At 42.8% G+C, this 16,387-nt stretch overlaps 1 protein-coding gene across 4 annotated transcripts in view; it reads left to right on the top strand.

The window, feature by feature from the left end:
- STRADA (STE20 related adaptor alpha) overlaps positions 1-16,387 on the top strand; it is a 145,852-nt gene that overhangs the window by 21,447 nt on the left and 108,018 nt on the right. For 2 of the 4 annotated variants that reach the window (XM_069238023.1, XM_069238024.1), the window contains exon 2: positions 11,983-12,043. The exons of the other annotated variants lie outside the window; for them this stretch is intronic. In XM_069238023.1, the coding sequence (XP_069094124.1) occupies positions 11,987-12,043 (57 nt within the window). In that variant the 5' untranslated portion in view covers positions 11,983-11,986. The remainder of the gene's footprint in view (positions 1-11,982; positions 12,044-16,387) is intronic. 4 annotated transcript variants of the gene reach the window in all.

Raw genomic sequence — 16,387 nt, 5'->3', positions numbered from 1 at the left:
GTTCAAGTAAGCTTCCAAGGCTGCCTCACACACTTGCAACAGAGCGCCTGGATACCCTCATGGATGATTACAGCGTTATAAAAAAACACCTGTATTATAGCATATTGGCTTTGCCAATGTTTGTTTTCTGTTTGCAGTTGGGTTTTGGTTCTTGCTCTTAGTTCACCTGAATCCTTCTCTATGCTGTTTTCAGGGTGACCGGGCCAGAGAAGTGGGGGCATCTGCAACAATGTCTCAACAGATCTTATTTACAATCACAATTTGATACTTAATGAATACAAATTCCATGGGAGAGCATTCATAATATTCTTACAGTCTATATTGTTACTTTCAAGACAATAAAGAATATAGCAGCATCAACATTTCTCAAGAACAAGTGTCATACTACATGAACACAAAGTGCTTGTGAATTTGTGCTTCTGAACAGCACATGTGAAACACAAGAAATAAAATACAGCGCACATGGGCTAGAAAAATATTTACATATCCGGTTATAATTCATGGGAAGGTTTTTATCATAAAAAAGAGCTGATTGGTAAACCACATGTCAAAGACCAGCCCATTTAGCTGTATCAAATGTCGACGTTTCGTCCCTGTTCTATTTAAGTCATCAGGACAGTAAAGGATGAGAATGTAGTGCTGGAATATAATCCATAAGAGGTTCTCACAAGGGCCAATTAGACAATCAAAATATCCAGAACCAATCAACAACTCGATCCAAAGGGTGGTTGTGAGCTAAGGTAACTAGTTCTATTGACCTCTAAAAGTTGTTCCTAAAATGTATTTGTATTAATCTATTGTAAAACAGTGCTTCCACTATCCCATTATGAGTCCCTCCTTTTCAAATTAGAGGAGATATCATGATAGATACATAATGTTTTGCGTGTTCATGAAATACAGGACGCATGGGAAGCAAATACAAAAGCAAATCAGTCGCTGAAACCTCATAGATTGGGAGGGGACAAAAAACACCTCAACCGATAGGCATCACCATGAAATTAGTGAGTCAATCACGTGACCCTCTGAATGATACGGCCGGGGAGAACCACCTCAGTGAAATGCTAACACCCAGATACCTCTGTTTTTTTTTTTTTTTTCTCTTTCTCTCTCTCTCCCAGTCTTGCAGAAGTGTCATGAGTTTAGGTTAAGAAAACGGTTTAAAGTTGGAACAATTTCAAGGCGGTTTTTGAAATGGAGATTTTCGTCATATCTAATGGTCTTCAGTTATTTTATTCCATTCAATCTTCCTTGAGTAAAAAGACTTGACATGTACCCACATAACTAATCTCCACGGCAAACTCATCACCTCCCTTGATTTCCCCAACTTGCAATGTCTCCATATGTCAAGGATTGAGTGTTATTTAACATATGTAATTTTCTTATCACATGGGATGCTCAACTGAATATGTTTGACTAACGTTACATCATGCCTTCCTTATTATAAATACTTTCATTTTCATTTTTTTGAAATAAATTGTTCTTTTGAGGTTATAGTATTTAATTTCTCAATTTGTTTCATGTTGGACTACTATTTTGTATACTCCCACGTTTGAAACAGTTCAGCCAAAACAATTTCTTTCCTGGGCGTGATGTACTCACAAGATTTATCATTGCTTTATGAACCTCTTGTTTTTAGGGATACTACTGATAGATTTTTTTAGACCTCAAAGGCGTGTGCATAGCATTGACCTCTGCAGAGAAAAAGAAAACATGCAGGTACTTTCTATCACTCCGTTGGACTATAATCTTAGTTATATGGGAATGTGAGCAATCTGACTGACTTTTCAGAGAAGCTCATGCAGGTTATAAATGAGAACTATAACCCACCTACTACGAAATAAGTACATACACAAACCTTTGTATTTTATGGTAGTATTAAGTCATATTAATTATAAATAATAGATACATCATTGGTCCTTAAAATATTTGCATCATAAGATGTATCAAAATACATGTATCATAAAGACTCTGAGCTAGGCACTAGGTGGCTCGGTTGAACTTGGCAAGTGCTTCTGAGATATATATGTGTACCAACTGCAGGTTACAGGTTTGAGGCCTAGCAGGACAAACATAATTTCTCATTCTTCCAAACTGGATAAATGAGCAAATTTGAGGATTGAATTTGGTAATGGAAATGTATGTTATCATTTGCAATGGTATTGAACGGGGCAATATTTTTTGCAGGTCTTTTGCAAAACTGAGGTAGCAAACAGTATATACAAAGTGTTTGTCATATTAATATTCTGTATATCATAGTAACTAGAAAAACAACTTTAGTTCTAACAAAAAACAGCCATGGTTTTCTTGTAACTGTCTTTTGTTTAACTTTTATTGATCTGTAGTATGGTTATAAGAATGTGGAGATGTGCTTTTAATTTATTAAATTGTGTGTGTTGTCTAGAGTCAAAATGGGTGACAAAGTTAAACCATAGAGAGAATGCAGTTTTATATGTATGTTCAGTGGCATGAAAAGTTAAAAGGCAAGCTGAAATTCTGGAAGGAATTAGACTAGTAGAGGATGGTGATGATGTCCCCCTTAGCAAAGTAATGTGTGTAATGTGTGAACATAGTAATTATCACTCCTTGTATTGCACAAGAAACAACTACAATAGGAAGGTAAGCTTAGGTAGAGTAGACATTTGCTGTGTATATGCATACGCAGTGCATACATAAGCTGTGAACATTCTAAAATCTACTCTGGTCTGTACTTCAGTGAAATTAAGACCATTTGTTGATAAAGCGGAGTTCCTTGGTGTGAATTTTGGTTATTGGTTGAGTGGGATGTTAACCCTGCTCAAGCAACAGCCTCAATCCCTGCCAGGATGGAACCACAAAAGTCACCAATTTAACCTCTGTTTAACTCTGTGGTAGCGCAGCACAAAACCAGTCCGGCTTCACTTGGAGACAACAAGTAAAGTATTTATGCAGCACAAACGCAGTAATAAAGTGAAAACACAAGCCAAGAAAAATCCCTCACCAATTTAGAAAAATAGAGTAAATAATAATGTATGATTTGACACCAAAATAACAGAAATCCAATCAGTAGATCTGGAGTTGTGAAGTTTTAAAGTTTAAGGTAAAAACTGGTGCCTAAAAGATCAGTGTGCCAACTAGTCCCCCAAAATAGGGGCAAATTTAAACAAGCATTTACAATGCAACGGGTCTTGCGTTTGCTCATGTTAGAGCTGATCGCGTTGTAAACTGTTAACCCGACTTTTCACCTATCGGGCAAAAGTGCATTTATGTACATAACCCGAAAAAGTGAAATCAAGTATGTAAAGCGCTCGACTTCTGCCAAGCGATATCGCGCTCGTAAATTAGAGAAAAAAAAGTCCACGAGCCTGATGAAAAACAGCGAGCCTCGCATGTTTTCTGTACTTGGTCGCTGCGCTCGAGGAGGGCTAGTTAGCGGAAAAGGCATGACATATGCGTGCCTTCGACTAATGAAAGCAAGCAGATTTTATTATGGAAGCCCACAAACCAATAAAAAACACTGACGTGAAGTTGACAGGGCTCCGAGCCCTTTCTAAATACAAAAGAGTCTCGCTGCGATACGCATGCATGCGCGCGCGCATGCAACGCAGGCTCGACCCTAAAAATATGGTCAACTGCAATGGAGCGCAAGTCGGAATCAAGAATTGGATTGGTTCCAACTGCTGACTCCACTCAGTCATGTGACCCAGGAACAGGCTGCAGGTACCAAATAGCTAGGGCAAGAAAATGCCACATTTCTAAAACTGTAACTTAAAATCTGACTTTACCATTAAAGAGGTTTTTTAATCAAAACGGTTCCCAAACAAAAGATAGCCATTAATAAATGTAATAAGGCACCCCAGTGTCATCCTATGGGAGAGGGAGGCCTCACATTAGTGAAAAACGAATCTAGAAGTATTTTTCACTAGGAGGATGTGTAAAACTTATAGTTAAATGTCCAACATTTTAATTGCAATTCACCACGCCCTATGGGCTACCTACGCCTATGTTAGGGGCGACCTATATGTATGAAAGGGAAGTTTAAGGCTTGGCAAGGGAGTTATTTTTCCAAGTTTAATTGGCAGTTTGAAACTGCATTCAGGATACAGTGGCAGACCTAGGGCATGTTAAGGGGCTACTTAAGTGGGTGACATAATGAGTGCTGCAGGCCCACTAGTAGCATTTCATTTACAGACCCTGGGTATATAGTATACTACTTTACTAATGAATTGTGAGTAAACTGAATTTGCCAATCAGGTGGAAGCCAGTTTTACCATGTTTAAGGGTTTGAGCACAAGCACTTTAGCGCTTGGTTAGTAGTGGTAAAGTGTGCAGTGTCTTAAAGACAGCAAAAACAAATTCAGCACAACTAGGAGGATAAATGCAAAAGATTTGGGGGTGACCCTGAAGAGAGGGCCAAGTCCAGCATGACCCCCCCCCCCCCCCCACTTGCTAAAGCCATGGTAGGCTAATTAATACCTTGATGGGATTCCCTGTTCAGGCGATAGAACGTGGGCAGTGACCCTCTACTGGAGAGGCACTTGTCAGTTATATGCCCTTCTGAACTCAGTTGGATCACATCTCCATCTGTGCAGCATATAACCTTAATTTGCTCACAGAGGTATCCTGGTAGGCAGACCGTACCACCATGGGCAGAAAAGTGAAACGCTCCATTCTACTGGTTGGATTAGAATGCTATCCAAAATCCAAGGAAATCTCGGCCTGTAGGGACAGCAGCCAACACAGACCACAGCCAGTGTCAGAAACCAGGCCATCCAGGGTGCGCTTACCTCAGAGGCATCTCAGTGTGTGGGGCAGTAGCCTCGGGTGTTAGGCACCCTCCTTCCACTCTCATTCCCACCAGTCCAGATGTGGTAACGTGAGACTGGCAACTCCACCAGGATCTGTTCCCTGAGGCTGAGCAGCGGTCTAGGTTGAGTCCTCCTTCCCCCTGCCTCTCTACCTGGGCCTCTGTACCCTCTGTTTAGGAGTAGTACACCCAGAAGTCTGAGCTCTCAGGGCAGCCTGGACATTAGCCCCTCCCAGCTCTTTTGTACCAGGGGCTAAATTGCAGTCTATGGGCATCTGGGGGGATTAACTATGACCCTTTGTTGGGTCCCCTCTCCACTCCAGGAATACCAGGGCCATGAGGTGGAAAAGTCCTGTCCCTGGATCTGAGTTACCCTACACACCTGAGAAGTGTACTGCTCTGGAGAAACCTTCCTTCCCACTACCATGGTCTAGCAGGACCTGGTGTCCATCAGAGCAGTGTTATGGACCCCATTCACCTTGACCTGTTGGAAATGACAACTTCCACCCTCAGGGGTCACCAGTATACCCTCTGAGTTCACCTTCCAACCAAGGGAGATTAGGGCTTGGGCTACCTCTTTCCCCTGGAGACTACCCCCAAGGCCATACTGGTCACCTCTGTAGAGTTTCTCCAGAGGTTGGTCTCTTAGGACACACCGAGTCCCTTTGTTTTTGTCTTAGCTGAGAATAATCAAAGCACCACGGTTGGAAATGGGTTGCCCTTGGCCACCGCCCACCAGAACCTCCCTGTTTTTCAAAAGGGCCATGGGAAACTACCTAACCGTACCCTCGAACACTTCGGTCTTCCTTGGCCCCCCCCACTCTGATGGAGAGGGGGCATGAACTACTCTTGTGGGGATCACCCCAGGTGCCTTCTTGTGGACCCAGGTGCTGAGCCAGTGGCAACCTTCAAAGCAGGCTACATGGGGCCAGAAAGCTTACTATTTACAAAGTGTTGTCACAGCTCTATAAAACAAAGACTGAACGCGTACTCTCTAACAATCAAATTGTACAGCCCCTTTTAATCACTTACTTCACTGCCCTCCACCCAACCAGCCAGTGCCTTGTAAAAATATTCCACACATTTCACCCACGGCTGCTGGGTCAACTTCAGGATGTCCTTGAACTTCTGCCTATTTCTCTCTGGGGTGAACCCTTATTTCCTGGTCAGAGCATCCTTCATGAAGGGATACTTTATCCTGCCCCCTTTCTGAAGGGATAACCGGGCATCCCTCTTTTTATTGTGAATGTCCATACAGGGGCTGCTTCCCCTAATCTTCCTCAAGGACCCTGTGTATCTCTAGGGCAACATCATAGGCCTCAAACCAGTTGTCTGTGTCATGTCCGACAACAAATTTAGGCCCAGATCGTTTGGAATGTGGGCCCTCTTTTCTCCAGTGGACCCTTAGGTAGTGCTGCCACCATTGCTGCTGGACTCTGGGGTTATGCCTGGCTTTGAGCTCCAGCACCTACAGGCCCATCTCATGTGCCAGCAACGTTTATTTTCCTCTAGTGCCTGCTATGCAGTATTCTCCTCCTTGGCTGACTCCAACTTGAAATTGGCAAACTGCAGTTTGAGCTCTCTCTATGCCTTTCTGTCTTCCAGATCTCTTGGGGCAGACTTCAGGCAATCATCCGACTTCCTGTCCAATCTTGGGCATCCTCTGGGAGTAAGTTGTGCCCTTCATGTAGCGCAGGACTCAGGGTTGGGCCCTCTGCTTCAGCATCATGCAAGTGCGCTCCCTCCTTATCATCCCCCCTCTGGGATAGACTGCTACTTCTGGGTTTCCGCCAAGACTTTGAGGGCTACCTGGAGGTCCAACTCTGGCCTTCTTGCTTGTTTTCAGTCCCCTTTCTTTGCAGAGCCTCAAAGTCAGCCATGGCGAGGGTGTCGATGTTGAGCAGCTCCATCTCCATGGCACATCAAACTGAGGTAATATACTTAAGTTTAGTAAAAAGGAGGAAACGGCCAATGGAAAACTATGAGGAGTTGTAAAAAAAGGACACATAAAACTCAAAAGTGCACGTTCAACATTACATTGCATTCAGCCCTATAGGCTATCTAGGGCCTACCTTAGGGGTGACTTATACGTAATAAAAGGGGAGTTTAAGACTTGACACGAGGGTTACTTTACCAAGTCAAATTGTCAGTTTAAAACTGCATTTAGACTGCAGTGGCAGACCTGAGGCATGTTAAGGGGCTACTTAAGTGTATAGCCCAATGAGTGCTGCAGGCTCACTAGTAGCATTTAATTTACAGACCTTAGATATATGATGTACCACTTACTAGGGATTTATAAGTAAATTAAATACACAAATCAAATGGAAGCCAATTTTACCATGTTTTAGGGTTTGAGCACAGGCACTTAGTGCCTTGTTAGCTGCGGTAAAGTGCACAGCGTGTTATGGCCAACAAAAACTAATTCAGCAAACCTTGGAGGGTAAAGTCAAGAAATTTAGGGAGGGACCCTGAGAGGGCCAGGTGCAACACAGGTATTGCCGAAGTAACCAACAGCAATGCCTTTTGGAGTAGTAAATGATGGGTCTAGTTAGCAAGCTGTGGTTGGTGTAAGATGGTGGCTTGTGGTGTGGGTAATCAAAGTCTGATGCAGAAACCAGCAGATCCGAAGGAGGGTAGAATGCCAAGCTAATATAAAGGTGCCCCCTTCCAGAATGGACACACACTTGTGTTCTGCTTCAGTTAGTCTGCCCAGGCAGGAATGGCTACTTCACAATAGGAGATTGTTGATATTATACCAGCAGTAATTCAGAACACTTCCCTACCTCATTGGGTGATGAAAGTTATGGAATGGGGGACCGGGGTGACTGAATGACCTAAAACCACTTATTGTGCCTGTAAAAAAAACAAAAAAACTAAACAAAAAAAAAAGGATCTAAAGATTGCTTTTTTAAGTTTCTGGCTGCAGCAGTACCATGGAGTGCACGTAAATTGTACCAGACTCCATTATTTAGGACAAATGACCCTTTAAAAGTTATCAGAAAGCAATGGCTTGACAATGACTAAACATGAAAATCGTCCTTTGAGCAAGATCCCTCTTCACATCCTCCGCCCCTCGATGAATGGCCTGTCCTTTACCGGAATTCTTATTTCTCAGTCTTCTCCAATGGCCATCATTGTCCTTGTTGTGGTTAAAAAAACAAAAACGAAAAAAAAAGTAGATGTTCCTAAAGACTTCAGTAGCCTGACCAGCAACTGCAGGCTGCTGCAATCCTCAATCAAAAGGCAGTGGAGATGTAGGCCAGGTGTAAAGGCAGACCTGTCAATGGCATTTCGAGCTGTAGGTGGCTAGCAGTGACTGGGATTTGCATGCAGGTAGATGATGAACCCGTCTCTCCCTAGGACTCTTCCCCACTCATCTGCAGTAGATTTAAGAAGATTTTAGGTCTGAGTTTCTGAAACCAAATCAGCAAGTTCTCTCCTCGGCAAGTTCCGACCAGGAGCCCATCATCACTATGATGTTTCTAGGATGACACCCATGTCACCTGACTTTGGGAACAATCTTTCTTTTAATCCATGACAGTTTTTCAGTTAAACAACAGAGCCTACCGGATGTCTACATTTCGCTTAATCCAGGGATTTTATTAGGGAGTCGGCCTAGATGATTCTACCTGAACGGTAGTTGTGGCGCCGGATTTATCAGGGCAATCTATTTTTAGGGCCTACTGGCCCGTTTTAGTGAGAGCTAAGAACAGGTGTTCTGTACATTCTGAAAGTGAATAACAAAGGCTTAAATCTTGTTTTTTTAATCTTGTCATGTTATGTGTGCATTCAAAGACCGAGGTCACATATCTGCTTATGTCGTCTTACAAATTGCTGCTTACTTTATCATGCAGAGTGGTGTTTATTTTTCTTTATTTGACTGCAAAGTTAAGAGGATTATGTGAAGGAAACTGCCATTCATGTTGGGGTACAGGAAGTGCTGAACGAAAGGGGCTGCAGGGTGTCTGTTTTTTCTAACACACACAACAGTTAAATAGCTTGTAAATGAACAGTACAGATATTTCAAAATTTATCAGCAGTTAGTAAATCACATTTTTTGTGATTCTGCATTGTGATGTAACCAAAGATTTTAATAAATCACAATACTTCACTTAGTGATGTGCATGTGATAATCACATAATGCTTTACTAATTTATCTATTGAAAGTGAGAACTTTTAAAACATGAACTGAGAATCATTCCTGCACCTGAACTGATGACAATGCTGTTAGTGAACAAAGAGGCAAGTCAGGGGTTCATGTGTACCCTATACGTGGCCTATATTTATATTCTACACAGTGCAAAAGTTTAGTCTATTAAATCAATCAAAAGAGTTTCTTGTAATGCAGACATGCTGAACTCATATGTTTGAAGGTCTTCTCATACGTGATAATGAAGAAAAAGAAGGCTTTTTGAAATAAAGTATTTGCCCACGATCACACAATTTGGGGCCTGTTTATGGGACAAGAGCATTGCAGTTAGGTCGAGCAGATTATTCAAGTCACTAAACCTGCAGGTCTGGTAACATTTTAATGATTTTTTTGAGGCCTAACAATGTAATCTGCCAGGAAACTATGCCAAAAGACTGTTGGGTTCCTCCTTTGCCCAGCTGCCACACCCTAGGAGAGGCACTAATATATGGGGCATAACCATCTGCCCCACTTAAGACATTAGTGCTTCCTCACGTTTGGCAAACATTAGGCCCCTTTCCTTGGCCCTGAGGCCAGGGAGCTTGCAATCTTCTCCCCGAGCAGTGACTGCTTGCCAGTAAGATGAGAGAGGGGGACAGATCCATAACATGTAGAGCATATTGTCACCATAAGTTTGGCAGTCTAGACAGAAGGACAAAACACCAGGAAAAATACCTGTTCAGTTTAGTGGGTAAGATAGGCCCTGTGTAGGAGGTAAAATTGAATGAGTTTGACCCGGTGTTTCTGGTTACCTTAGTGGACTATGCCAGAATTGGAATTGGAGTCCACTCCTTCTCCGAGAGGGCTCTGGCAGGTTCTGTTTCCCACTTAGTTTTCAGGCCAGAAAGGGACACCCAGGTATGCTCTAGCCTGCAGCTAGCCAGTAGATGTGGTGCCTACCTTGTCCCAGGATGTGTAGTTATTGAAGGACGGCGTTTTGTGGCGGTACCTCCACGTCTATGCTGTAGTCCGAGCAGAGCACTCTTGTCTGGATGCTGTACATAGGAAAGTGACCCATATGTCGTATTGATGAACTGTCTCTTTAAAGGGGAGGAGATCTCTGTCCTGTAAAAGATACCCAAGTGATATCAACCCCACCTTTGTCCAGTGACCCAGAAATGGGGCTGCTAGCACACTTCCATTGTAAATCAGGCTGAAGAGGGATACTGCTGATGTGTAAGCTGTGATCAAAGCCGCAGTCCTCTTCTGAAACACTCGTGCTGCATTAAGTAAGTGTGAGCAGGACAGCTTAGCCTTATAGCAGCAAGCAAAGGGCAAATCGATTGCCAAATAATGCTTGAAATTCGGAGCCCTTAGACCCCCTGATCAGTTGGGCACCACAGCTTTGCCATTGTCAATCATCTGTGACTACTGTGCCAGATTAGTTTCCCTAGCAGTGCATGTACGTTGCGAAAGAATAACCTGGAAAGGAGTATGGACAGGTTTGATAATGTAAAAGCCAAGGTAGCATGAGCTTTTTCGAGAGAGCAACCCTGCTAATAACAGATTGAAGAGTCTACCAAAAGGCTACTTGGCTCCTAAGTGCCATGACTGCTCTGGTAACCTTGCCGTCCAGTAAGTCTCTCTTCGTGGTATATCCTGACCCCCAAGTAGCAGAATGTGGTAACTTGAAATGGGAGAGCCCCATGAATAATCCACAGCAGTCTTAGGCTGATGTGGCAAATGTGGAAACACACGAGGTCTGTGCCAGTTAACCCTCAGTCCGGACGCTTGGCTGAATGCACCAAGGACCTGCGTTATGACACCGTGACTGGCACGGACATCCCCGAGGTATAGCAGCAGGTCCCATCAGTCCTCATAATGGCAGAAATGCAGGTTAAAAGTCTTGCTAGTAATAACTTAATACATTGAGGTCCTGCCACGGAAGCTTCCAATATGGCTGGACGTGGGCAAGTGTTGTCTGTTGTTATTATTTGGTTTACTTAATTACATAGGTCCGAGCTCGAATTAGTTGAGTTGGGCCTTTTGAAGTAAGCCCTAGCTCTGGAAACACGCTTTTTGTCAACTTTGTGGTCACACTTCTTGAAGCACATTGACCTCGTAAAAGCAATTTTGTGGCAATCCTGTATACATACAGACATATACAAATAATGCATGGAAATATATTTGAAGGAGTCCTTTCGTTCACTGATAATATTGTATTATTGGGAACGGGGGTCATTGTGCATGCTTTTAAAAAATAGTTGCAGGCAGGCTGATTTCGAAATGATTTGTGGAAGATTCTGTTTTTTTTAGCATTCACAGGAAAACCATGCATTGCTTGTCCTGGATTCCTGCAATCTAAAACAAAGTCAGAATGACATGCTAAAATCAAGTGAAAGTTAAATTAATCAGATTAAGGTCCTTGCTACTCTAGCTGGGTGATTTTATAGAACAGAGCGGGCACTACAAATGGTATAAAGAGGATACTAGCAATGTGATTCTTAAAATAAACTGTTGCTACATGTTGTATGTACTTGCTTGCTACAAACACAGCACTTGGGTAAAAACCCTTGATTAATAAATGTGGTTTGCACTTTTGTCACAGCACTGTTTTAACCTTAATCAAGGGTAAGTGCATGCAGGTAGTCTTTACTGATCTGGTTCTGAAACTCTTCACTTAAATTACCTGTCTGGTCATGAGAGAAAGGGTATTTGGTAAGGCAAGTGTTAAGTTCAAATTTCTCCATCACTTAAGACATTATCTTTTATTTGTGGTAGTCCATGCACTTAAATTGTATTGTGCTAACCTTGTTGACTGTCCAGTATTTATCTTCCTAATGAGACTCAAATATGTACATATCTTAAAGTTTTTTTAATGTTTTTACTCATGCACAAATACAAAGATAGTTCAGTTTACCTGAAGAATATCTGTTGTACGCTCAAATGAGAATCTCATCACCCCTGATTCGATAGACACAATTTTTTTTCACTCCTTAAGTGTTGACTTGATTATGTTTACTCTTATTTTTTCTTATGTAGCATAATAAATCTTGTTTCTCGTTTTCAGTTTGATGTTGGATGGAGTTGCTGGCATAGTGCTACCAAACCTAGATTCCATGTCTTTTCTTGTAAGTGACTATGATTTAAATTTACTTCACCCGCCCCCATCTAATCTGTTTCAGCCACTGTTGTCCTCTGACTCCTCCCAGATCCTTTCCTGGCATTTCTTATACTCTGTGCTCCTTTTTTGTGTTTTTTTTTTTTTTTTGAATCTGTTTTATTATTTTTGTAGTTGAAATTACAGCGAATAGGTGAGTACAATGGTATCATCCTAACTGTCATTTTTCATTATGATCCATGTTCAACGATTTACATTATGCACAACACCTTAAGTACAAATTATTGAATCATCTTCAGCAAGAGTAATGTTTTACCTGGCAGGTGTACACCACGTCTCTTCCGATTAATGATCATTCTCTGCGTGTAACTTCAGTTAACAGATCTTACATTTCTATTTTTAACATAAAAACAACGCAAACTAAAAGGGCAACAAGCCAGCTCTGGGGCAAACTAGGTTCTACCAGGTATGAGTGTAGGTGATTACCTTGACCATTAAATAGCAGACTTCCAGTTTTAAAAATACACCCATAGTGTGAGTGAAGGGGCGTCCTCGGGATCCCACTCCGATGGCTCAATATGGCCTGTAGTTAGTAGTTAGGGGCAGTGCTATCTTCTATTGACAGATACCATCTGCATGTTGCGTATGCTCATGGGAGCATGAGTAAAAGCTTTCTCAGCCCAACGTTTTGTTTATTGAGGTAACTGATCCTCCCGTGCATTGTTAGTGAGAGGTGTGTGTAAGTCTGCTAGTATTGTGTCCCATTGGCTCGCTATGGGATGTTTGCAGAGACCCAGCGCATCCTCTCTGCAAAGCGCTACGCTTTCCACCTGTGCCCAAATCGTCACAGATCGGGATCAGGTTTCATAACATGGCGCCTTAGTTTTCTTCCATCTTTGGGTAATTAATCTTTTGGCTAGGATAAGCCCTAGGTCAAATCTGGAGGTGGCACAGTTATGTTTAGTACAAAGGAGTAGTCGTAGTATACATGTTTCCCTGGTGTTGGTGATTGTTCGGCCCATACAATGCTATAGTCTTTCCATCACTGCCCTCCAGTAGTCCTGTAGCATGGGGCAGAACCATAACGTGCAGTATGCCTGCGTCCAGCAATTGACATTGGGGGCAGTTCACGTCAGTTCTGTGTAAGAAGCGATTAATTTGCTGTGGCGTCAGGTAAGCTCGATGGATAATATAGTATTGGATGAGGCGGAATCTAGCATCATGTGGTACCCTCATTAGGCTTTTAAATATTTGAGACCATTGTTTATCTGTGTATGGTGCTTCCTTATGAGCCTCCCAATGCTCAGGTAACTGTGTGAGTGGAGTAGAGGGGAGGTGTGTTGTCTCAAGGATTCTGCTAGCCATTGCACCAGGTGTGATCCTGCGCCAAGTACATGCAAATATTGTAATGTCAGGTGTGTGGGATGGGGTATATTAGTATCTTCCCGTAATGTGGCATATGGAAGGAGAGTGCTGTTATCATATAGGCCCCCAAGTGTATGTATCCAGACTGCACTCCAAGTGGCTAGTTCTGATGTTGACGTGATATGTGTTCCATGTGACGTTCCCACTAGTGCTATCGCTGGTGCGTAAGGGATCACTCTCTTCGTAAGGGATAGACTCCGGTGATAACACTGTTCTCAGTAGAGGGGCCTCTGGTGTAGAATGTTTTGTACATGGTTGGAAGAAGTGGAGCAAGTCAGGAAGTGTCCATGCTGGGGCATGAGTGCGTGTCTTAGGAGCCGAAAAAACCTACGGATATTGAACAATGTTTTTCGGGTTGGTACAAAGCCATTCGGATCTTTGTGGACCAGGTCTGGTATCAAAGGTGCTAATTGGTCAGCTATGATCTTAGCCAGTATCTTATAGTCTGTGTTGAGGAGCGCTAGTGACCTATAGGAGCTGGTTTGTGTTGGGTCCTTCTGTGGTTTTGGTAGGGTAATGAGAAAGGTGTCTTGGAGTGTGGTGGGGAGCTGCGCTAAGTCCAGCGCCTCCTCATAGAGAAGAAGCAAGTGGGGCGCTAACTGTGGGGCATAGGTCTAGTAAAATTCCGAGGGCAGCCCATCTGGGCCAGGGGTTTTATTGGTAGGCAGGGCTGTAATGGCGGACTGAATTTCAGATATCGAGATGGGTTCCTTTAACGCCGCTCGGTGTTTTAATAACACCTGCAGTAATTGGAGACCCAGCAGGAATGAGTCTGTCTCCCGCAGGGAGAATGCCAGTTGTGCGATATAGTGTAGTGAAATGGTGGGTCAACTCTGTGTAGTTTCTAGATCCCAGTGTAATTGGAGATATTGGGGGTTGTGGTCTGAGTCTGTTCGGCCCATATAGTCTGTGTGTTGGCCATATTGTGTTAGGTTAGAAGTGCAGAGCAACCTATCAATACGCACATGTAATCCGTGTGGAGCTGAATAGAAAGAGTAGACTCTGATAGTGGCGTTGTGGGCACAGTATATATCAAGGAGACCCAGTTATGTTGCCATTTAGTTAGGTTATGTGCTTTAGAGGTCTCTGTGGGGCCGGGGAGTGGTTGAAAAGGGCGATCAAGTGTTACATTGGAGATGCTATTGAATTCCCCCCCCCCCCCCCCCCCCCCAAATAATCATGGCATACCCCCCAACGAGACATAACTACTTATAATTGTCTTAGGAATGAGGCCAGGTCAGTGTTAGGGGCGTAAATGGTGCCAGTGAGGACATATCTGCTGTCCAAGCAGCCTTTCACAAACACATCTGCCCTTTGGGTCCATTACTACTTCAGTTGCAAATGGGACCCCGGCTCGGATCCATATTCGAGCATAGGAGAAGTAACTAGTAGAGTGTATCTGCCCACGCCACTGTCGATGTAGTCTGTTAGCTTCTAGGGCAGTCTGATGGGACTCTTGCAACAATGCTATTTGTACTGCATGCCTTTGAGGGTAGGAGTAGATGGCGTATTGTCTAATGGGTGTATGAATGCCCCTTGCATTCCAAGTCGGTATTTTAGTGGGAGACATACAGGTGTTGGAACCATACGGACAGAAATCCAATCCACCCCATAACCAGTGTCATAAATGGAAACAATGGAGTATTTGACATCTTAATCACCCTATAGCAAGGAACGCTGGCCTGTCTGCAAACCAGCTGGCAGAAACATTGAATACATAAAACACAACATGTAACCACCAACAGTCTAAATACCATGAGAGTGGTACACTTTTACCAGTGGCCTGTCAGGCACGTTTTTGTAGATACTTACAAATTCATTTACAAAGGAGTTTTGACACAGAGAGCCGGAGTGAAAAATCAATGACCAAAGGTCTATTTATTTTTGCTGCAGCAAAAGAGGACAGGTTTACCACTGGCATCCCTGGCCCGAAGTAAAGTGTGCTGGCATGGAGCGTTTAACAGTGATATTTATACTCCTACATCAAAGGATACATAAAGTATGTAAATAATGATATACGTCATACAGATATTTTAAGGAGTTAATCAGTTTCCACACACCGGTTCCATTCCCTGCTTCGTCCTCGACTCCCTTCTGCAGCTGCCTGACTTCCCACGTTCTTGAGACCCTTCAAAGGATTGCGTGGTTCAAAGGTATAGATATCAGCCTTTCCTTCCCCAAAATACAACAGCCGAGGTCGGTTAGTTATTTTTACCACATGATTATAATGAGTAACGTGCCCCAGCTAGGGAAAGAAACCAGCTGCAAGCCTGTGGGGTGGAGCCAGGCTTATTTTACTTAAACAAATATACATAAGATAACATATGTGATAGGCAGTGCATTCATAGAGAAAGAGCTCAAACTTACACGTGTTCAAGGAAAAGGAGCAATTCAAAATGGATTCTTACAATCAACTCTTTTTGAGTTTTTTTTTCTCCCTGAACATAATCAACGTTTGAAAGGCGTTCTAAATTTCCTCATATATGTTGAATTTTACTCCTACTTCCTTGGAATTGACATTCATGGTCACATAAACAACCGATAGGTATGAGCAACCAGTATCTGTAGTGAGAATATTGGGATCAATAGCCATTAGGGAATTTATCTCTTCTCTCTGCATCATAGTTCGATTGGTTTCTAGTATTTCCACTGGAGGAAGTTTACACAATTTTAAACAGGAACAGAAAGCAGGTAAGCACTGTACTAACAGACAGCTTAATATAATAGCTGTTATTATAAAAAGTATGTCTTTAAACAACCAGCCCCACCTGCCAAGCCAAGACCATGATAAACTTAAATTGCCTCCTTCATATTGGCCCCCCTTTTCAAATACCTGTACTGCTTCTTTTATTTTCCCAATATCCAATACTATCTCTGATGACTTGTTGACAAAGTAGCAGCGTTTTTGCTGGTACTGATGTTGGATTAA

The sequence above is a fragment of the Pleurodeles waltl genome, chromosome 6 (assembly GCF_031143425.1).
Source record: "Pleurodeles waltl isolate 20211129_DDA chromosome 6, aPleWal1.hap1.20221129, whole genome shotgun sequence".
In the NCBI taxonomy this organism is placed as follows: Eukaryota; Metazoa; Chordata; class Amphibia; order Caudata; family Salamandridae; genus Pleurodeles; species Pleurodeles waltl.
The sequence above is the reverse complement of the archived record's forward strand: the minus strand, read 5'-3'. Positions and strand labels throughout refer to the sequence as shown.